This window comes from Trachinotus anak, unplaced genomic scaffold (assembly GCF_046630095.1).
Source record: "Trachinotus anak isolate AG129_WGS33_773 ecotype Australia unplaced genomic scaffold, CSIRO_AGI_Tana_v1 ptg000023l, whole genome shotgun sequence".
In the NCBI taxonomy this organism is placed as follows: domain Eukaryota; kingdom Metazoa; phylum Chordata; class Actinopteri; order Carangiformes; family Carangidae; genus Trachinotus; species Trachinotus anak.
Window position 1 is genome coordinate 7,955,008 of NW_027273874.1, and position 21,784 is coordinate 7,976,791.

The window sequence follows — 21,784 nt, forward strand, 5'->3', positions numbered from 1 at the left end:
ACAAGAATACATTTTATAATATACTGATGCAAATGTACCCCTCCATGAAGATTAACATTTGACAGAATTCAAATGACTTTTATGTAAGCAATGACTGATGGGTATTCAAATCAAATAAAGTGATTTATCGAAGAGCGATTGTCATTTCAATGAAATGTGACCCTGCAGGTAAAAGATTTCTTGGAAAAGGATGTGTGTGGTTTTCTTTTCTTGTTTTTTTTTGTTTCAATTTTGGGGATTAGTGAGTTAATACATTTAGATCATGAATTATCATGATGCATCATGCCCCTGATATTTATTTATATGTTTTAGAAGATATAAATGTGCTTTTTTCCGAACTGGGGGAATAAAGATAAACTTGTAGTTCTCAAAATTTGCCACTAGAGATCAGCATTCCTCTCTAAAGTTATCTCAGTTCATCTAGTTTTCTAAGCACAATCAGAGAATGACGTCAGATTCATTCAATATAATAATACACCTCAACTTTATTTTAATTCAACATCTGTAAAACATCACAGAAAGTCATTTTCCCTGACAGTAGAGCTCCCTGTGTGTGTAAACATTGAATGTCTCCTGATTAAAACTGTATTTAATAGCATCATGGGAAATGTAGGATCCTGAAGCTCAGGTAATTCTAGAGAGTAAAAGTCCAGATACCTCGACCACTCCTGCACCATTCTTGACCAATGACAGTTGAGAGTTTTCACTTGGATAACATCTGTTTGTATCTGTATAATATTGGTGAACTGTTTTGTTTTTCTAACCTTTATTTGTGCTTTTAGTGGGACTATTTTCTGTCTCTGTTTTGACTTGTTTTGTTTTTATCCAGTTGGGTTTTTGAATGTTTTGCAGTTGGTTACAGGAGAGAAGAAGAAGGGGAACAGCATGTTTTTTTTTCAGCATGAGAAAACTCCTCTCTCACACACAGATTCACATACTGTACATATCCACAGGGGGAGTTTCCTGTTATACTGAGTGGGAGCAGGAGGGGAGGAGTGAGGAGGAGGAGGGAAAAGTGGGAGGAGAGGAGAGAAGGAATGTCCCATTGTGTGCGGTTGTCTCACAATCAGGGCGAGAGAGAGGGAGGAGGGAGGAGGGATGAGCGACTCTGCTGGGAAGTAGAAACCCTCTCAGAAGGAGGTGTGACTCGTTCACGCAGCCATCGACGGAGGAGCAGCTCCTGCATGTGAGGATGGAAACTGCTGTTGATTGATTACAGCAGGATTTCACCTAAAGAACCGACAGACCGACCGGAGGTTTTACCAGCTGGTTTAAAGTTTGGTGAAGTTTGTCCAACTTCACTGATTTAAAGATCAGCTGATTTGACAGCAGATTGGTTGCAGGGTTGGAAGATTTCTTCACTGATAGAAATCAGATCAAGTGACTGGACGACTGACTGATCAGTTTTGCACCTTAACCTGAGTGAAATGTTTTCTGATTCCCTAATTGACTGATCTGCCACTTGATTGGTTGAGTCTGATCTGATTGAAGGCTGGGAATCCTGATCAACTGACTGGAAGTCCACTTGCTCTGACACCTGATTGGAAGCCTGATCGACTGCATAGATGCCCAGTTGATTGATCATTGATCCACTGATTGACTGATTGATTGATTGGAAGCTGTGTTGCAGCCTGTTTAGTTGCCATCACGATGAGTGGAGCAGGGGATGTGGTGTGTGAAGGCTGGCTGCGAAAATCACCCCCGGAGAAAAAGCTACGGCGTTATGTGAGTACCTCACTTTTCCTATAGTTTTCAGTTTTATGTTCAGTCATGTGATCAGAAGAGTCCATCTCTAAGGTACCTGTATATTTGTTGTGTGCTCAGGCTTGCTGGGTGTTTGTGCCTTACTCAGAGGGTGACAGACTGCTCCGGTGTAGTTCTTAATTAAGCTTGAAGATTAGCTCTTGGTTTCATCACTGTTTATACACTGAGTCATGCACAGAGTCATAATCATAAACTAGTAAAACATCCTGCAGAACAGCTGCGGCTGGACAGAGTAATCTCAAGTTATAATTTTACTTCGATGAATTATTGACCAGTTTAATATTGTTGTCTTTTATAAATGAAAGCACAAGAAAAAATAACAACATTCAGCCTGGTGAGCTGTAGTAAAACTAAAACTACTGTATATATGTTTTTTGTATATGTCTTCTACTTGTTTATTTGAAGGACTACATCAGTATTTGTACTGTGTTAATACATTTGCATGTTTCATGGACACCTGACAACTTTATTTCTAAACAGAGAGGAGTGAAAAACCGGATGATATGGAAGACATGGTTGAGGAAATATTTAGGATTCTTTATCATTTACTGACCTTCAGCAAAAGAGCTGCTCAATACCAAACACATGCTTTTATTTTGTAAAAAACAAAACAAAACACAACACTTTAAATTCTCTATCAGGTTATTTTTAGTGACTCAGTTTGTGTGAGAAACAAAGTGGCTGAAAAATGTGAAGGCACGTAGTCGGACCACGTGATGTAGGCATATAGCAAAAAACAATGTTCAGGAACATTTCAAATCAACACGAGGCTGTTTGTCCAACGGCAGCACCGCTCACTTTCCAGTAAAGAAGCAGCTTAGGCAGTCACACACACACACACACACACACACACACACACACACACACACTGCATATCTGGCATGCCTTGCCAGTGAGTTGAGCTAATCACATCTCTCCCCTCCATATTTTCCCTTAATCTGTCTTTCTTTGTTGGAAAAAAAAATATCATGTTGTTTTTTTACCTCTTTGTCTCTTTCTCTTTCATTCATTTATGCCCCCTTCCTCTTGTCAAATTGTTTCCTTTCTCATGCTGTGAAAGTAAAGGAGGAATAAATAGGGCAGAAGAAGAGAAAGAAAGAAGAGCTTGCCTTTGCTACCACAGTCTCTTAGAGCAGTTGGGGTTTCACTGCCTTGCTCCAGGACAAGCTTGATGGTCTTCAGATCTGATCCAGAATCCTCTTATGAGAGGAAAGTGAGATCTCCCTCTGCCAAGGTGATGGATGATGGCTGAAAGAACTGCATAGAAAAACCTGAAAAAACTGAGAGGTTTAGTTGTTTTAATTACAAGGACTCCAATACCCATAATCCCTGATACTTGACATCAGCAATTACAAATGGAGTCTTGAGTAGCCCTTCCTGAGCAGGTGGGAGCAAGGAGGAGAGAGAAGAGAAGAAGAGAGGCTTCAGATGAAGAGCCCATTGTTCAGAGTGTGTATACATTCAGTCATGGTGGTATACACAGCCCAGTGTGTACACACACACACACAGTCTGGCCAGGTGTGTGTCTACTGTCAACACACACTCACACGAAGCGCCTTGTAATGGCAGCAGCAGGCGAGTGTGTGTTCATGTGTTCACGTTAAGTAGTGGACCAAAGTTCATGGAGTGTACCTCATCATACACTCCCTGTTCTGTCAAAACGTGTGTGTGTGTGTGTGTGTGTGTGTGTGTGTGTGTGTGTGCGCGCCATGAGTTATGTAATAAACTAATCGCTCTCAGCTGGGCCTGTTTGGAAGAGGGGGCCTCCCTAAAGATTTAGCTGGGAAACACACACACACACACACGTGGACTGGACCAGAACCAAGGAGAATGATGAGGTAAATTCTGCAACCGTCAGCTCAATAACAAATGTCACACATACACACACACAGACACACACATCGGGTCAAACCCAGTTTAAGGATCTGGATCCGTCAAGGTTAGAGAGGAGGCTGCCCAGTGTTGTCGATATCACAGTTTAAATTTAACAATCTGAGAAGGAAAACTGATCCTTTCATCGAACCCAGTGACGGGGGCCGTGAGTAGACATGGCTTTATTTAAAGGGGTCACTTGTTTACAACCTGTGTGATCGTCTGACCACAGCAATGGTGGCCAGAGTGGTAACAAACCAGAATGATCCTGTAATGACACATAGGTTATTTCAAGTGTCATTGGGAAAACTAGTTTGGTGCTTTTCAGGCCCTGCAGATCCGTCAGAGTGTCTGCAGCGATCGCCGTCAAACTGAAAGTGCCGTGTGGTCACATGTCTGCAGTTTACAGCAAAAGGAGGAATAACAGATGAGTAAATGAGGAACTGAAGAGCGGGAAAATTGTTTTTCAGGTCTGGTGTTAATTTTGGTTTGGAAGCAGGATGGAGGAAGTGTTATTTTAGATCCATTGTGCCCTCTTCCTGTTGGGGTCAGAGGTCAAATGAGGAAACAAAAAGAAAGGAGAGGAGAAGAAATGAGATTTGAGAAAGTGTTTACGGAAAAGAGGTTATCATTATTACTGTTGTTGCTGATATTTGGGCAACACAAAGTGACTAATAAGGATAATATTACTTTGAGCGGTTGGAGGAAATGTAAACTTTACCTTGAAAACACAAGCACCAGCCACCACAGGTGGAGGTTAAAGGTAAAACTGTCAGGTGTAGCTGTTATGTACTGAACTAGCTAACTGAAAAAACTATTATCTTTCTGTTTCAAATAAAAAGCAAAAGATGTCATATTAAATATAGTCAACATGATCTGAAACTTGACACAATATCTAAAATGACAAAATGTTAAGCTAGGTTATGTTAGCTTAGGTTAGCTTAGCTTAGGTTAGCTTCAGTGGGCACTCATTCTGAATGCATTATGCTACTATCTCTAAAAAACACATTTCTCCATAGATTTCTCCATAGATGTATTTATATACAGTCTGCAAATTGTATCTATGTTTACAAAGGATTGAAGTTAAAGCTGTTATGTATCATGGTGACTAGCTAGCTAGAGATTTTAGCGGCGCAGTCACAGTAACTAGGAAAAAACAAAAAGTTAGCGATGTTAGACCTGTTCCTTTAATTAGAAGCCAAAGAAAACTGTTTTCATGCGAGTTGCTGCTGCCACCCTGCTGCTTTTATTTGTGCAGCAGCTTTAAGACGACTGATCATCAAACACAGTGAAGGGGACAGAGAATAAACACACACTGCCATCTCTTACCGGCATTTCCTGTTCAGCTACTTCCTCTTCCTGTCTGTGTTTGGAGAGAAGGGGGTGGCAGGGGGGGTTGGGGTGTGCTGTAGGGTATTTAATTGCTTTGTACTTTGATCATAAAACACAAACATACACACACACACACACACACACACACAGGCCTGGGAGTTTGGAGTCACGTTGGTTTTGTTGGGAAACACTGTTAAACAGGGATTGGAGGAGATGGATTTGGTTTAGTTTGTTGGACTGGTAGACACACACACACACACACACACACACACACACACAAACAAACAAACCTTTATCCAGCACTTTGAGATAGTTTCGGAACAAGGCTTAATTCTCTCCTTCCTTTAGATACACAATGAGAAAATCATGTCGACTGTGTATGTGTGTGGGGTGTCTGTGTGTGTGTGTGTGTGTGTGTGTGTGTGTCTGTGCACATGATGGATCATATTAAAATCCATCATCATGATCTGCTTCACACCTTCAAATGATCATGACGTGTCTTTTGCACACACTACCTACACACAAACATGAACCCCACAAACACATGCACACACACACACATACACACATGGGTGGTGAGTCATGTCTGAAATATGAGGTGTCATTGCGTGGACCGCTCATGGGAGATGGACCCTACCCATAATGCTCAGCACATGATGGCATCGACCTGAGAGCAGTGTCAAACATTTAGCAGTTCACTGCATTGTGTGTGTGTGTGTGTGTGTGTGTGTGTGTGTGTGTGTGTGATGTTAACATTCATGTGCAGTGGAGTGTAAAACTTCTGACATGGGAGAGACTCACCACCATTGTCCTGAAAGCATGTGTGTGTGTGTGTGTGTGTGTGTGTGTGTGTGTGTGTGAGAGAGAGAGAGAGAGAGAGAGAGAGAGAGAGAGAGAGAGGACCATGAAAAAATGAAAACATTAACCAATGTATAACCTGTATTTCCATCCTGCAGCTCCCAGAGGCTGTAAAGTTTCTTCAGAATCCAAGAATAGAATAAACAAAATAAACCACATATTGACATTTTTCCTTTTTCTAAGAGCTCCACCTTCAGTGGGTCTAAAGTGCAGCTTGTTGTGATGATGGCCCATGAGGAAAGCTCTGGAGAGCCTGAGTATATTTAGCAATTTTATTTAGGCAGATGCTATTTGTAGCCAACAATGCTATTTGCACCCAGCGTGGATAGCCAATGGCTATTTACACATGGGTATATAAAGCATCGCAAAACAAGCAATCAAGTGTCTGTAGCCAGCAATGCTATTTGCACCTCAGGTGGTTAGTCAGTGTGGCTATTTTCACCCAGGTGCACATATTAAGGCATAGACAAGCACTCCAGTGTATGTAGCCAACAATGCTATTTGCACCCAGGTGTCTGTAGCCAACAATGCTATTTGCACCAGGGGTGGATATCCAATGTGACTATTTACACCCTGGTTTTAGGCTCTCCTGGAACCTAAAACATTTCAATGTGGTTAATGGTGTAAAAGGCTCTATTTACCCAAATTCTGAATCTCTTTCTCCAGGCGTGGAAGAGGCGTTGGTTCGTACTGCGAAGTGGTCGGCTGAGCGGAGAACCCGATGTCCTGCAGTACTACAAGAACCAACATTCCCGTCGGCCAATCAGGACCATCAACCTGAACCTGTGTGAACAGGTAAACAGACACATTACTGTCCTACACAATGTTGGAAGATTATGATAAAACCTTTGTCAATAAAATCAGTTTTTTGTTTACTCATTGTATATATGTGTATTTTCAACACAATTTGTCAGAAGGAGAAAACTTTGACAGGAGCTAAAGTCTGCCTCTTGTCCCCCTCTGTATCCCCTCCTCCTTCAGGTGGATGCTGGCCTGTCGTTCACAAAGAAGGAACTGGAGAGCAGCTTCGTTTTCGACCTGAGGACAGAGGAGAGGACCTGGTACTTGGTGGCCGAGTCTGAAGAGGACATGAACCGCTGGGTGTCCTCCATCTGCCTCCTGTGTGGCTTCAACCCAACTGATGATGGTACAACGCAGAGCAGGATAGATAGATAGATAGATAGATAGATAGATAGATAGATAGATAGATAGATAGATAGATAGATAGATAGATAGATAGATAGATAGATCCTTGCATCTTTCTTGTTTTGCATTTGAAATGGATCAATGCGTGTTTGTGTGTGTGTGTGGGTTGTGGTTGAGTCAGTGTGAAAGCTGGTGGGAGGAGAGGGAACATGCAGAGAGAAAAATATGGACAAAAATGTCTTCAGGGTGCTGTTTGTGTGTGTGTCCATGACTCAGTTGTGTGTATATGATCAAACGTTTTAAAATATCATAAAATATGGTGCTGTTTCGTACAGTCACTTGAACTTTTTCTTGTTTTTGAACTAATAATCCCAACTGTTAGTCATACTGTTTTCAGTCTTATAATATATTTTGCTAATGTGACTCATGGTGTAGACTCAGGATAATACTGATTATCCCATAGTGAGAGTTGTGATAAGGATTAAAACTTAAATGTTAAGACAGTCAACATTGTCAAACTTCAACCTTTAGCATCACAGAAAGCATTTTTTCTAAGTAGAGTTTATCCTGGTTTCTGTTTTATCGCATTTGTTGCAGCCTAAAAACTATTTGCTCCCTACAGCTGCGAATTCATACTTACAGTAAATCAAATATAATCTAAACACACAACAATAAGATCTGGTATCCTATCCATTCATGAAATTCACCTAATTCTGTCCTTTTTTGCCGCGAGGTCCCATCACGTCAGAGGTAAACATTTGGCGATTTTGGATTAAAAAAAAAAAAAACAAATAATACAATTTACCATGTAAAAACATAACAAACGTGTAGTTGAACTCACCCCTCTTAGAATACTTTAATAGTAGCCATCATAAGAAAACATGTAGCAGAGCCGAATTGTTCTGGCACCTATATTAATGCAACTTCGACTGCCCACAGTTCAGCAGGAAATTGAGGTGTGTTGTGCTGGTAGTTGCTAACGTAGCCTGAATCCAATAAGCCTCAAGCAGAGGAGAGGAATGAACTGCAGAGGTCTGTCTAACTCCACTTGAGCTGGTTTATCCCTCTGAAGACACGAAAGTTCATCGACTAAATATCTACTAAGACCCATAATGACAGGCTGAGATTTAAGGAAAGTATTTCTCTTATGCTGCAATAATGAAAATTACTCCAATACCCACAATGCCCTGCAAAGAGATACAGATCTTACAACACTTTCTCATGTCTTTTTCATTGCTGCCAGCAGTGATGTGCATGTCATTATTCCACCTCTCGTTTTGGTGCACTTCCAGAGAGACCGCCTGTCTCCAGCTCATCCTCCGTTACCACGGTGACCTCAACCAGCGGCACTGCCGCCATCACCACGGTGGCAGGATCAGTCCCACCCCCCTACGACCCGGTGAGCGTGCGACAGCTGGAGCCCGACAGCCACACAGAAGAAGACTACCTGTGGTTATCACACTGCCAGAGTCACATCAGGTGAACAAACAGACAGACACGTTTTTCTCTTCTGTCTTTTTTTATTTCTTCATGGTCTTCAAAGCTCAGTTCACTGACCTTGAGTTAAGTGTTTGATTTTTCAAATGCGACACCTGACAATGAGCAAATTCAAGCTGAGAACTTGAGACAAAATATCCTGAACACATCATTTCCTTGAATAAATCTGCTGAGACACTGTTTCCAGGGTTAGGGTTAGTCCTATGTGCTCGTTATGAACTGGTGTGCTTCTGTCTCCAAGCTCATGCCATAACCAGCCAGTGAAAGTCCAAGACTAAGACTAATAATAACACAGTAATAATATTCAACAGAATTATCAGTCGTGTGATTGTTTAAAAAACTGGCTTACATTTCTAAAGTGAATATAAATTACCCCAAAATTTGTAAGAGGCAACTTTTCCACACTGGGTGAGACTAAAGAAAACCAGCTGAAGGTAAATGAACTAGACTCAGAGTCAGAGTTACAGGTTCAGACGTGTTGAATCTAAAGAAGGACTCAGAGGTTTATCTTATCCTGGATCACACCCACACTTTTCTAAAAGGGTTCACTTCACAAAACCGTGGGACAGCTCATCAGAAACACACACTGAAAACGATTTTCCCCACTCAGTGTGAAAAATTCTTCTCATCAGAATTTCACATCAGCTGTGATTTGGTGAGGCGTGGAGATTTGGCTGCAGCTCACCTGGAAGTCAGATACAGACTTCGGAAAAATCTATTTGAATCAGAGCTGCTTTTTACCAAAGAACTTTGAGCTTGTTTTTATTGTATTTTTGTTGAACTGTCCCTTTAAATCCTAACATAACTCTTTTATTTTGGTTTCTCTCTGTCTCCAGACCTCCTCTTGGTTCCTCCACCTCTCTTGAAACCGACTACAACGACAACCTCTACCCTCCTCCCTCTGCCACCTCCTCCTCCTCTTCCTCTTCCTCCTCCCCTTCCCTCCTTGCCAACGGCCTCCCACCACCTTCCTCTTCCTCCAGCTTTAGGACGGCTCCGTGGACAGCTGCCTCACTGACAGGTCCTCTCAGCCAATCTCTGGATGCTAGCATGACCTCTGACCTCCAAAAGCGAGCAGGTAGACCTCGGTGTCACCCCTCTCCTCACCCCAGGAAGCACTCCCTGGATTTCCACCTGCGTCCCGTGGCGATACCTCTCAGTGACGACACACATGCTAACGTGCATCCAAATGTGCACTCATACATTACCAGTGGTTACCAGATCCCCCGTCCGGCATCCACCCCACAACCACAACCCCCTCGCCGCCTGTCCTCTACCCCCAGTGTGGACTCTCTAACCCAGGCCGAGCTCCATGCCTCCACTCCGACTCCTCCTCCACGCCCACCAAAGCCCCCGGCGTTCACAGCCCAAGGAGAGATCTCAGCTGTGGGCACAGGTCCTGCCACACTTCCCCGATCCACCTCAGAGTCAGAGAGGAAGGATGGATGTGTGGAAGGAGGAGGTGGAGGTCTGCCGAGGAGTAACACTGTCACTATACCAGGACGCATGCATACAGGTATGACGGGAACAGTGTATCCTGGCTTGTCTTTCATTAAAGACATTGTTTTAAAAGAATAGTCAGGCACGGTGTCATTTTTACACTTTGGTTTTTGTACAGACTAAACAATGAGGGTTCAATATCCATTCTTATTCTAGCTTGGTTTGGGTCTCTAGTTACTCCAGAGAAAGACACCTGTCTTAGCTGCTAAATGCTCCCCTTATCTATCTGCGGTTTGGTGCCGGGCAGGAAGCATGCACTGGGTTTATCAGAGTTTTATTTGCTGAAAAAAGCTGCCTGCTATGTCTGGAAATGAGGTCGGTGAGAGTTGTGAAAAAAACCAAACAGTATGTGCTGTAAAACCAAAACAATAAGCTAAAAGAGGCAAAAAAAAAAAAAGCTGCAGAGAGCTGCTGATAATTCTTTGGGATTTCTTGTGGGAGGCTGCAGCGTCACTCTTAGTGAGTTTTAAACCCGGCACCTTAGAGGAGATCAGAGGGCGCTACGGTTATAAAGAGGCTTTATTGTGCAGAAGTGAAAGCGTGGACGGATTATGTCGTCAGAGGTGAAACAATTTGTGCTTGTTTGCACCATAATTTGATTAGAATTAGATTCATTAATAAGACGAGAACTTTGCCTCACAACAGCACAAAGAGTTTTTTTTTCGGCCAGATCTCGGTGTCCAGCCCGGTTGGTAAAAATGATTCCCCAGTGTTCTTTCCCGATGCATACACAGCTGCTTAAGAGCATATTTAGGACAACAGTCTCTGTTACCAGACACGCTCAGGCTTGATGCTTTGTACACAACATTTTCTTTCTTATTGAATGTCCCTTTTGTCATCCTGCAGTCAGATCTGGTCAAGCTCTATTTCCACTCTGCATAAAATGTATGTGTCAGATACACATAGCGTTTTTTTGTTTGTTTTTTTATCAGTCTGTAAACACAAGTCTAAAAGCTTCGACATTTAGGTAAATACACTTGTTCTGTTTTTTACTGCGCGTCAGACTGGCTCTAGCTTCATATTTATGTCCTGTAAAACCAAAACAACGGGCTTAAAAGTGATTAAAACGCTTGATAGAGCTACGTCATAGACAGTGGTAATAATCTTCTCATCTAACTCTCAGCAAGACAAGTGTATTTCCCAAAATGTTGAACTATTCTCCTTTAAGAGCACACTGAGCTTCAGGTGGTTTACTGTTCATATTAGTCTATATACCTTGTGTTTCAGGTTGTGAGTCTTTTTACATCCCTCGGTCGTTGTCTGACAGAGCGAGCATGTTCGAGTTCAGCGAGAGCTTCAACAGTTACTTTGTAAGTTTTAAAATTTGAAGAATAAGATACAGTATCTATGAATGTCTATGTTGCATTTTGTCCAAAGTTGAATTCTGTAAAATGAATTTCTGTCTCACTCTTTCTCTCTCAGTTTAATAAAGGCATGGTACCTCTGGGTAGTGTTTGCTCCGAAGATGATGATGTTGATGAAAACTATGTTCCCATGAGTGCTGCCACCACTGAGCCCCCTGTTGCACCAAGGTTAGTCAGAAGATACGTGATATGATAAGACTATGTTCATGTTTTCAAAGGATTTTCTTTCCACCTGTACAACTTGCAGGTAGATTAAGTGTTGGCATGATATTAGTTCAAATGGTGAAAGTCTAATTTCATTCATTCCTTTTTAACATTATCAAAACCTTGAGTAACCCGAAGAAACCCCCATAAAGATCATTAAAAAACCTCTGAAGGAACCCCCAAAAACCCAAACAGAGATCCTGAAACACCCCAGAACCAAGATGTACCCTTGTAACACCTTCAGATCCATCAGAATCCACTTAGAGGAACATTGGAATCCCTTGAAAATCCATCTAAAACCCTCTTGGAACCCAAAAACCTCATCAAAGATCCTCAAAGAACAACAAAACAGTCTCATGAGCCCAAGATTCCAGTTAATGCTTCACTGGAAAGACTGTGGAACACGCATCAGATTCAGCCAGAGCCACTTCAACAAGAAGCAGAACCCCTTAGGGATCCCTGGATTTCCTCCCCCATTCACTTGAATTGTATATAAAATTTCTTCTTCCATTCCAGGGTGCCTCCAGCTCCTCCCTCTGACTCCTTTGTCCAACACCAAGATGGCAACTATGTCCCCATGACCCCCGTCACCCCTTCCCTTCCCAATCACCCCACCACTGCCACAGGTGACCTGGCATCCCTGGGGAGGCAAGTGCCTCCACCTGTCCACATGGGCTTCCGTAATTCGCCCCTGACTCCAGTCGCTCCCCTTACCCCGCCACTCCGGAGGAATACCATGAACCCTTCCAGTGGAACAGAGGTTGAAGCAATGCCCCCTCCAATCCACCGCAACCTGAAACCACAGCGCAGAGGTGAATACAAATGTATCAGGAATTTATGGCTAACCCCATGTCATTTGATGTTTAATCTCTTACTAACAAACTAAACAAATAAACTAACCAACCAAGCAGTATTATCCAGCAGCTGTGATCACACCTGTCTCTGGTTAAACAAATTCAATCTTACTTTTTAATAACATTTAATAACAATCTGGGCCTGTCAGTGTCAAAAACAAGCACTTTGTGGACATACTTTAAAGCAGACAGCTGGCCTGTTGTTTACACTGCAGCAGCTGTTTGACAGTTAATGAGCATGCGGTTCTTCCTCAGCACTAAAACGATTTTTATCCCTATCAACACTTTATATCCAAAAACGTGGGAATATGAGGCTCAGGTTAAAAAAATCCTTAGTTTCCCTTTAAGCATATTTATGTTCCTAAGTGGGCGTGAACCACCAACCTCTCAGTTAAAAGCTAAACATGCTATCCAACTGAATTGAAAGCATTGAAAGTGTCCTATTTAGACTTGTCAAAGATATGAGTGTGTACTGTTGGGCAAATCAGTAGAGGATGTATGTCATTCATTGTATTGTTTCAGGTTGCATTAACACTTTCTTCCAAACATCTAGCTGATGAAACCTTGTTGATTTAAGTTCAAAACGTCCCTGGGTGGGCTTGAGCCACCAACCTTTCAGTTAACAGCCGAACGTGCTAACCGATTGCATCACAGACACATAGTTGTCAGAAGGGGGTGTGGTCTTGACCTCTAACATCTCAAACTCCCACCCACCTGTATGTTTTTTGCTACTGTCATTTCTTCCTTCTAGGTCATTATTCAGGTTTCTGCCTGTCCTCTACTTCTATATTTAAAGCAAAATTGGCTGCATGTTAAAGTATTAGTGATATGAGGCTAATTCCGGAATTTATTTCTTGTGAAACAAAGAAGTTGTTTTATTTGGACTTGTCTAAGGTGTGACTGCGTATTGTTGGGCAAATCAGTAGAGGATGTATGTTATTCATTGTTTTGTTTTAGGTTGCATTAACACTTTCTTCCAAACACCAGAATCACTGTTTTTCATCTAGCTGATGAAATCTTGTTGATTTAAGTTCAAAACGTCCCTGGGTGGGCTTGAACCACCAACCTTTCGGTTAACAGCCTAACGCGCTAACCGATTGCGCCACAGAGACATGCTCAGTAAGAGTAGGTGTGGCCTCAATCTGAAAACTCACCCACATTTTTTTTTTTTTTTTTTTGTTTTTTTTGTTTTTTTGTTCTATACTGTCATTAATTCCTTCTAGATCTTAGGCTGGTCAATAACAAGATTTCTGCCAGTCCTCTACTTTAATTTTCAAAGTAAAACACCCCTCTTACTGTTGAATTACATAGTTTTTCTCTTAGTTTCTCTACATAGAAAGTGGGTTTGTTATCTAGACAATTTAAGTATGAAACGTCCCTGGGTGGGCTTGAACCACCAACCTTTCAGTTAACAGCCGAACGCGCTAACCAATTGCGCCACAGAGACATGTTCTTATGGCAGAAGTGTGGTCTTGATCTTCAAGCCCCACCCACCTGCACATGCTTAGTCTGTCTTATATTCTTTCCAGATCTTAGGCTGGTCAATAATCGGGTTTGTACCTGCCCTCTACTTTAATATTTAACACAAAAATTTACTGAGTGTTTGCATGTTAGTTATATAACACTCTATCCTGAATTCATTTGTAAATACATTTATTTTTTTGTAAAACAAAGAAACAGTCTGATTTAGACTTGTCTAAGGTACGACTGTGTACAACATCTCCATATTTACAACTTTATTATCCCCATTTTTTTTCTGACCCTCTCGTCATATAAAGTAGATTAAAGATGAACAAACCCTGTTGATTTAGTATTAACTATATGAGGTTAATTCTTGAATTTATTTGTAAATAAATGAAACAAAGACGTTGTCTCATTTAGGTTAGTCTGCTTGTAGCATTTAGTGCATCACCACAGATTAGTTTCTGATATTTATTCTTTCACATCCATAGTTTTTCTCTCAGTCTCTTTAACACTTTATTGTCATCACACAAAGTAGGTTTTTTAATGACCTTCATATTGCTATAGACATATCAGAACGTCCCTGGGTGGGCTTGAACCACCAACCTTTCGGTCAACAGCCGAATGCGCTAACCAGTTGCGCCACAGAGACCTGTTTGTTTGAATAAGCCCTTCATCTCCAAGCCCCACAAACCTGCACATGTTTGGTCTGTCTTTTATTCTGTCCAGACCTTAGGCTGGTCAATAACCAGGTTTATACCTGTCCTCTAATATTTAAAACAGAAATGTACTAAGTGTTGACATGTTAGCTATATAACGCTGTGTCTTGAATTCAGTTGTAAATACATTTACAAAGAAACAGTCTTATTTAGACTTGTCAAAGGTACAACTGTGTACCACTGACTACATTAACAGAGACAACAGCTCTGTATTTACTACTTTACATCCACGTTTTTTCTGACCTTCTCATCATATAAAGCAGGTTATAGATGAATAAACCCTGGTAATTTAAGTGTAAAACGTCCCTGGGTGGGCTTGAACCACCAACCTTTCGGTTAACAGCCAAACGCGCTAACCGATTGCGCCACAGAGACATGCTCTTGCCAATGGTCTTGATCATCAGTTGTAATCCACCAATATTTGTTCCCATTTCCATTTATTCTTTCTAGACTGGTCGATAAACAGTTCTTTGGCTTTCCTGTACTTTAATATTTTAAGCAGAGTTGGATGACTGTTCATGTATTACTTATATAAGGGAGAGGGTATGACTGTGGATTGTGGAGTACAATGATAATATTTCCCATTATCAGTTTTTCAAGTCTCTACACAGAAGGTCGGTTTTTTATGCTAACAATGTAACCTTATCAATTTAAGTGTAAAATGTCCCTGGGTGGGCTTGAACCACCAACCTTTCAGTTAACAGCCAAACATGCTAACCAATTGCACCACAGAGACTTGTTCGTGGGTGGGTGGGGGTGTGGCCTTGATCACCCACCTACATTTGTTTTTTTGTTACTGTCATTTATTCCTTCTAGATCTTAGGCTGGTCAATAATTACTTTCTGTATATCCTGTACTTTGATATTTAAACCAAAATTGGCTGAGTTTTATTTTTATTTTTTTGTTATTTGTAAAACACGGAAACTGTTTTATTTGGACCTGTCAAAGGTATGAAGGTATGTGTACTGCTGAGTACATCACCACTGATAATGGTACTTATTTACTGTTTCACTTCATTGCACAACAGCACATCACTGATGACAATCACATCACATTTTTGTCCCTCTGGTTTTCATGCAAATTAAATTGTAGTTTCTGCATGTTAACAGAACTCCCACTGAATTGGTTTTGTAGTAGCACAGCTTTCTTGATCTTCTGTTCTTTGTGATGTTGTGTATCGCTGCAGGGATCTGTGGTACTCAGCCCGTGGAGAGTCGCGACGCACAGTCTGCTGGGGAGCCAACACATAAAACAAGAGGTACTGATACCAATACTGAGTCAAGACTATTTTTCCAAGTATTACATGCTTTTGGATAGGAATAATGTGCAGACGATGTCCCTCCATCTTGAAGTGCTGGAAGAATTATGTTCATCTGATTTATATCTATTAGCAGCACTTAGCTACAGGAAGTAATGTGCCCTTTATGTATCACAGGGGACAGGAGGCTGGTTTGCTGAATCGGTGTGTAGACACACTAAAAACACAATTGCTCCCAACTTTATCAAGGTGTTTTTTCTGCATGACACAAGCTATAGTGTATCTACCATACCCATGTTCTTTCCTTTACCTTAAACATATCGTAGTTTCAACATGAAAATGTTGTAAACCCGGATTTTTGAAGGATTTTCCACAATCTATATCAATGTTTTTGTCTGGTGATAGGTTTGTTACATGAACAGTTAAACAAGTAAAACCGTTTCAGGCAACCAGCAGCTTTTCGCTCTGGTTATTAAGCAACAAAGTGGGTGATTTTTGCACAAACAAATTTAAGTCATTGTCATGTAGACAAGAACCAGCTGAAATGGACATTGAGGTTGGACCAGAATTTCTTGGTTAGGTAGGAACTACATAGACAGGACAGATAAAACATGTGAGGCTGGTAAAACTGGATGAAGAGAAGTCCACACTTTTGTCTTCCATCAGTACTTTCGGTTCATTTTCTACCACTAGATATTTATGTTTTTGGTTTGTGTCACTTAGAAAAACACTTTGACTTTTTGCAGTTTCAGAAAAAAATCTCTTTGGTTAATGTAGCGACTTTGAAACCAGTTTCTGTTCCTGAAACAGTCGATCTCTACACTCTATGTCTCCGTTAGTCATTTCTCGCCTTTCTTTCTTCCCCTTCAGCCTCTTTTAGTTTTAATTATTTACCTGCCTCCACTTTGCTCAACAAGGCTGCAGTACAAGGGCATGACAGTCACACACACACTCAGCGCCATATATAGAGCTGTAGCTTATAGAAACCTTCTCATTAAATATGAATAAAGTTTTATTCAAAACACTGCTGCTTCATTTGAGGTTTTATTTGCAAACATAGTCAGCACAGTAGGGTTTTATTTTTTATTGTCCTGGTTCTGCTTTATAATCAGAAAACACACGGACATCTACCTTTCAGACACTTACAAATACATACGCACACCTATCTCTGTTGGAAAGATCACACATCTGATTGTAGACCATCTTTTTTATCAGATGCATCAGAACTCTCTGTCCAGAATATTCCATTATTGCTTTATATGTAACTTCAGTGTGTTATGAGGAAAAGATTAGACTGTTGAAGTTTCCTGTGTCCCTCATGAGTGCATTTCCCTGATCTTGGTGGGAACAGGTTTCAAAAAGCAAGAAGTGAAAATTCTCTCTCTCTCTCTCTCTCTCTCTCTCTCTCTCTCTCTCTCTCTCTCTCTCTCTCTCTCTCTCTCTCTCTCTCTCTCTCTCCCAGTGAAACCAGCTCCCCTGGACATCACTACAGTGCAGCAGGACTGGCAGGAAGTCCCGCCCCCTGTCCGCTCACCTGTCACCAGAACCTTCACACGAGAGTAAGTTGTGAGAGACAGGAGCAGTGGTTCCGTGTTTTACTGCAGCGTCAACAGAAAACCACACAACACTTCAATATTTAATGTGTAAAACAGAGTAGGAGACACATCGTGTGTGTTTGTGTGTGTGTGTGTGTGTGTGTGTGTGTGGCTGCAGTGAGCTGTGTTGTACTCTGCTGCCCCCATGTGGTTTTAAATGAGTACTGCCAGTACTCATTTAAAACTCATTTACTGCTAACCTGAGTAGTGATAGATGTGGTAATAAAGTAGCTGTAATGGAGATGAAAGTAGAAAAGAGTAAAGAGAAGGAGGAAATGTAAAGCCTTCAAAGTAAAAGCAACATGAAAGAGTCTCACAACTATCTGTATAAAGTGTAAAAACTTAATAATTTTTATCATATAGTGTTTACTTATATCAAATGATGAAAGAAGTCATTAATGCATTGTGTTAAAAAAATGTGCAAGTTCATATTATAGCATTTTTACCTTTGCAGCCAATGATTTTTTTATGATCCATTAATCTGACAATTATTCCCTCGTTTATTTGTTTGGGCTGTGACTTCAAGAATCTCAGGTGACGTTACGAACTGTCTTGTTTTGTCCCACCATCAGTCTAAAGACAAAAATGTTAAGTGAAGGAACAGGAGAATGTTTGGGTCTTTTACTGAAACCATCAATCGATAATTTTAAATTAAGTTATAAAAAAAAAAAAAATCATCAGCATCAGCTCAAAACATCAAAACATATTAATGTTGTGTGTGTGTGTGTGTGTGTGTGTGTGTGTGCGTGTCAGTGGGTCCAGACGTCGGTCCATCAGACCGAGCTCTTCTCACAGCTCGTCCCCATCTTCCGACTCAGATGACCCCGATGACAGTTACGTCGCCATGACGACCTCCAACCTCAGTTTCAGCGCCGGGGAGTCGGTAACAGACTTCCTCCTTTCCATCCTTTAAGTCCTTCTCTTCCATCCTTGCTATCCTTGTTTCCTTTTCTTTGTCCTTCCTCCCTCCTCCAATCTATTTACATTCCCTTTCTTCCATCCTTATTACATTTCCTCTTTCATTCCCTGTCATTGTTTGCTCCCCCACGGAGAAGATGACAGTGTGAAACGAGTCTCCGTTAGTGAAGAGCTGCCCTTGGTTCCAGCCGGCTGGGCCATGACTGTACTGTACTGATTCTCTCTCTCCACTCTCGTGTTGTTTTTAGCCGCAGCGGGCAGCTGTTGTCAGAGAAAAACCTGTATGAACAGCAGACACACTCCGTCAGAGAGCAGCTGGTGAACACAGTGGAGCATTTAGCAGCTAAAGAGCCAGAAGTTATGATACATCAGTGTTTTGTTCACAGGTTGTTTTTTCCCAAACGACCAAAAAACTTTGAACATGCACTGGTCTCCAGTTTCAAACCTCTGACCTTTCTTTCTTTCCTTTTCCTCTCTTCTTTTATCTAATTTCTTCCTATTTTCTGGTCGTATCTGATTTACTAAATTCTCACTGTGTGTGCGTGTGTGTGTCTGCAGTCTCTGAGGCTTATGCTGCACCGGGCCTCAGAGGGCGGAGTCAGCAGCCCGTTGCTACAGCGAGCCAGAGGCGATAAACAAGTGGAGTACCTGGACCTCGACCTCCACACTGGGCGTTCGACGCCAACAAGACAGGTAACACTGCGCTCTCTCTCTCTTATGCCCACTGCATGGCGACAAGTCATCGCTTTCTCTTCTCATACCTGTCAGGTCAACACTGTTCATCTGTCATATCATTGCTTCATTAATTCCTTCTCATTTTTTTCATTTTATAGATAAGATAAGATCGCCTTTATTATTCCCACAGTGGGGAAATTCACAGTGTTACAGCAGCAAAGTGGCAGTGCAGAGAACAGGAAAGCTGCAAGAAACTGCAATAACAAATATTTAGGAAGATAAATAATAACAATATAATAATATACAAAATATATAGATACAAAAAAATTGTGGACAGGGAATGAGGTGGAAGTACAGTGTGAGATGACTGATCAAATCTATTGAAGAAGTGATTCAGGTCATCTGCCCACTTGTCCCCCACAGGCTGGGAGGTGGGTCCCTTGTAGCCTGAGATGGTTTTAAGGCCCCTCCAGGCTCCACTGACGTTGTTCAGCTGCAGCTGGTTCTCCATCCTCCTCCTGTAGCTGTTCTTCCCTTCCCTGATTTTTCTCCTCAGCTCCCTCTGTGCATCCTTTAGCTCCCCCTTGTTTCCTGACCCGAAGGCTCTCTTTTTCCTCTTGAGGAGAGCCTTGATGTCAGAAGTCATCCAGGGTTTGCCGTTGGAGAAGTACTGTACAGTCTTGGTGGGAACGGCATTCTCCACACCGAAGCTGATGTGGTCTGTTATACAGTGTGTCAGGCTGTCAGTGTCCTCCCTGTGGTCATTGCAGCACTTCCCACACAGTTGAATCAAAGCAGTCCTTCAAGGCCTCTTCAGCCTCGTCAGACCATCTCCTCACTGTGTGGGTGACTGCTGGCTGCCTGTGTACAAGACGGTGTCTGTCGTCAGCGCAGTTAGCCATGTCTCCGTGAACACCGTGATGCTACACTCCCGGTAGTCCCTCTGATGTCGGGTTAGCGCCGTTAGCTCATCCATCTTACTGGAGAGAGATCTTACATTCCTCATGGTGATGGAGGGGAGAACTGGTTTGTACCGTCTCCTCCCGGCACGACTTCCCCGTCTCTTCCTCCTCCTCAGCTGATGGGGAATGTCGGGTCTCTCCTCGGGTAGCACCGCTTCACGCCGGGTCTCCGGACACGGACGTAAACAGAGAAAAAGAAAAAAGTAGAGCAGCCAGTACAAACACTATGCGTGTCCATAGTGCGCAAATAAGAGAAGCTTACCATTGATCAAATATACAATTAAAAGTAGAAGAAAAGGGAAAAAAGGGAAAAAAGCTCAACAATGAGCAGGAGCTGCTGTAGCAGGCTGCCACTCGTGCGGTGCTGTCTTGGCAGGTTATAATTTTCTTCCACAATTTTCTTATGGAACTGTTTTTGCAGTGGATCAGTATATAACATAGGTGAAAAATGTGTGTTTGTCTGTGTGTGTGTAACCAGAAACGTTGCACGGCAGAAGGTGGAAGCGGCGGCAACAAGCAGGCCGGAGGTGGCGAGGAGCGCGCACCACGGGGTGAGCGCACGCGTGTGGACTACGTGGTGGTGGACCCCAAAAGAACCAAGGCCCTGAGGAACACCAGGGAGGCATGGCATGATGGGAGGATGTCCACAGAGAAGGAGAAATGCTAGAAATCCACAAACAAAGACAGTTAAAAAAAAAAAAAGTGTCTTAATCATCTCTGAGGTCGTTACAGGAATTAAACTATCACTCATTATTCTGCTTAAAGGTAATGAATTAATTACTCCCCGACAAAAGTAACTACACCCCTCGTTTACTGGAGGAGGTAATCTATTTCCTATTGGTGATGTCATGTTACAAAAAAAGAAATTAATTAAGGATGTATAAGTTGAAACTACATGTAAGCAAATGAGACAAATGAAAGTAGTTTAGGTTTGAAAGCATGAAGCTGCAAATATTCTGCATTTTCCAATGAAAAACCACGACCACCCAACGTGTTACTCCAACTCCGCTTCAGACCAGTGGGTCCTACTGTAGTTTGGAAATGATTCACAAATAGTTTTCTTAATTTTTAAACAAACTCAGTCATTTCCTGTAATGGCTGGGAGTCGCACTTTTTAACAGTTCCAGGTCAGTGTCACATCTCATTTAAGTCTCTTGTCGTCGTTCATTTGAGGCAGAAAAACATTCGACTCCAACAACGCTTATGTTGTTAACATGTGAGTGAGAAATAAAAATCGGGTTGATGTCAAAATCCAGACGTCAGAATATCACAGTTTAGATTGTGATGCGGTAACAACTTACAAACCCTGTAGAAAAATAACGGCCACGTGTACTGATGCTCACATGTTAATGCTCCTACAGTTTTGGTTTGTGGGAACAGTAATAACAGATGATGTTGTGTAATAAGTAAAGACTGACTTCCTGATTTGTTTTGTTAGTTAGTTTTTTGAGGAAGTTGTATGAAATACAATGATAAGAAATGTAAAAATAAAAAACTAAGATCACAGGCTCTGTGAATTTCTCCTTTATATATTTTGAAATAGCCTAGAAATGTATTTTCTCTCACTGACGTAAATCACAATTCAAGTTCTAAAAAAGCACAAATCCACCAGCAGTCAACAACTACAGCTCAACATTAGTCTGAACTTTAGTCTCCACAATTATTTCATTGATTCTGTGTGTGTGTTGTTTTTTTTTCTGCAAACAGCTGAATCTTTGGAGTTCAGGGAGCAGAGGTCCTCAGTCAACTGAAGCTTTTAATAAACCGACAGGACGAAATGGAGGAACTTGAGGTGAAGACAGGTC

The 21,784-nt window shown here is 41.7% G+C and overlaps 1 protein-coding gene and 5 non-coding genes across 7 annotated transcripts; 1 reads left to right on the top strand and 5 right to left on the bottom strand.

Moving 5' to 3' along the window:
* Positions 1-1,064: 1,064 nt before the first annotated feature.
* On the top strand, positions 1,065-21,485 carry LOC139607000 (GRB2-associated-binding protein 1-like). Of its 2 annotated transcripts, none has more exons than XM_071459531.1 (13): positions 1,065-1,725; positions 6,493-6,621; positions 6,808-6,973; positions 8,265-8,451; positions 9,306-9,985; positions 11,197-11,279; positions 11,392-11,501; positions 12,054-12,349; positions 15,758-15,829; positions 17,292-17,388; positions 18,178-18,307; positions 18,901-19,035; positions 20,458-21,485. In XM_071459531.1, exons 1-13 carry the CDS (start codon positions 1,651-1,653, stop codon positions 20,644-20,646), a joined length of 2,349 nt encoding a protein of 782 aa, XP_071315632.1. In that variant the 5' UTR covers positions 1,065-1,650; the 3' UTR covers positions 20,647-21,485. The 2 variants fall into 2 exon arrangements, with proteins under 2 accessions (XP_071315632.1, XP_071315633.1); XM_071459532.1 differs by lacking the exon at positions 1,065-1,725 and adding an exon at positions 3,414-3,602.
* Positions 13,430-13,503, bottom strand: trnan-guu (transfer RNA asparagine (anticodon GUU)). Its single transcript has one exon. It is a non-coding gene; the product is annotated as a tRNA-Asn (tRNA).
* trnan-guu (transfer RNA asparagine (anticodon GUU)) lies at positions 13,765-13,838 on the bottom strand. Its single transcript has one exon. It is a non-coding gene; the product is annotated as a tRNA-Asn (tRNA).
* trnan-guu (transfer RNA asparagine (anticodon GUU)) lies at positions 14,431-14,504 on the bottom strand. The gene has a single exon. It is a non-coding gene; the product is annotated as a tRNA-Asn (tRNA).
* Positions 14,873-14,946, bottom strand: trnan-guu (transfer RNA asparagine (anticodon GUU)). The gene has a single exon. It is a non-coding gene; the product is annotated as a tRNA-Asn (tRNA).
* trnan-guu (transfer RNA asparagine (anticodon GUU)) lies at positions 15,234-15,307 on the bottom strand. Its single transcript has one exon. It is a non-coding gene; the product is annotated as a tRNA-Asn (tRNA).
* Positions 21,486-21,784: the final 299 nt, after the last annotated feature.

Bases quoted from the DNA above. Each gene is read 5' to 3' on its own strand.
- LOC139607000 (XM_071459531.1), top strand. From the start codon at position 1,651: ATGAGTGGAGCAGGGGATGTGGTGTGTGAAGGCTGGCTGCGAAAATCA. The intron at 11,502-12,053 runs GTTAGTCAGAAG...CTTCCATTCCAG, and splicing joins GAGCCCCCTGTTGCACCAAG to GGTGCCTCCAGCTCCTCCCT. The intron at 15,830-17,291 runs GTACTGATACCA...TCTCTCTCCCAG, and splicing joins GCCAACACATAAAACAAGAG to TGAAACCAGCTCCCCTGGAC.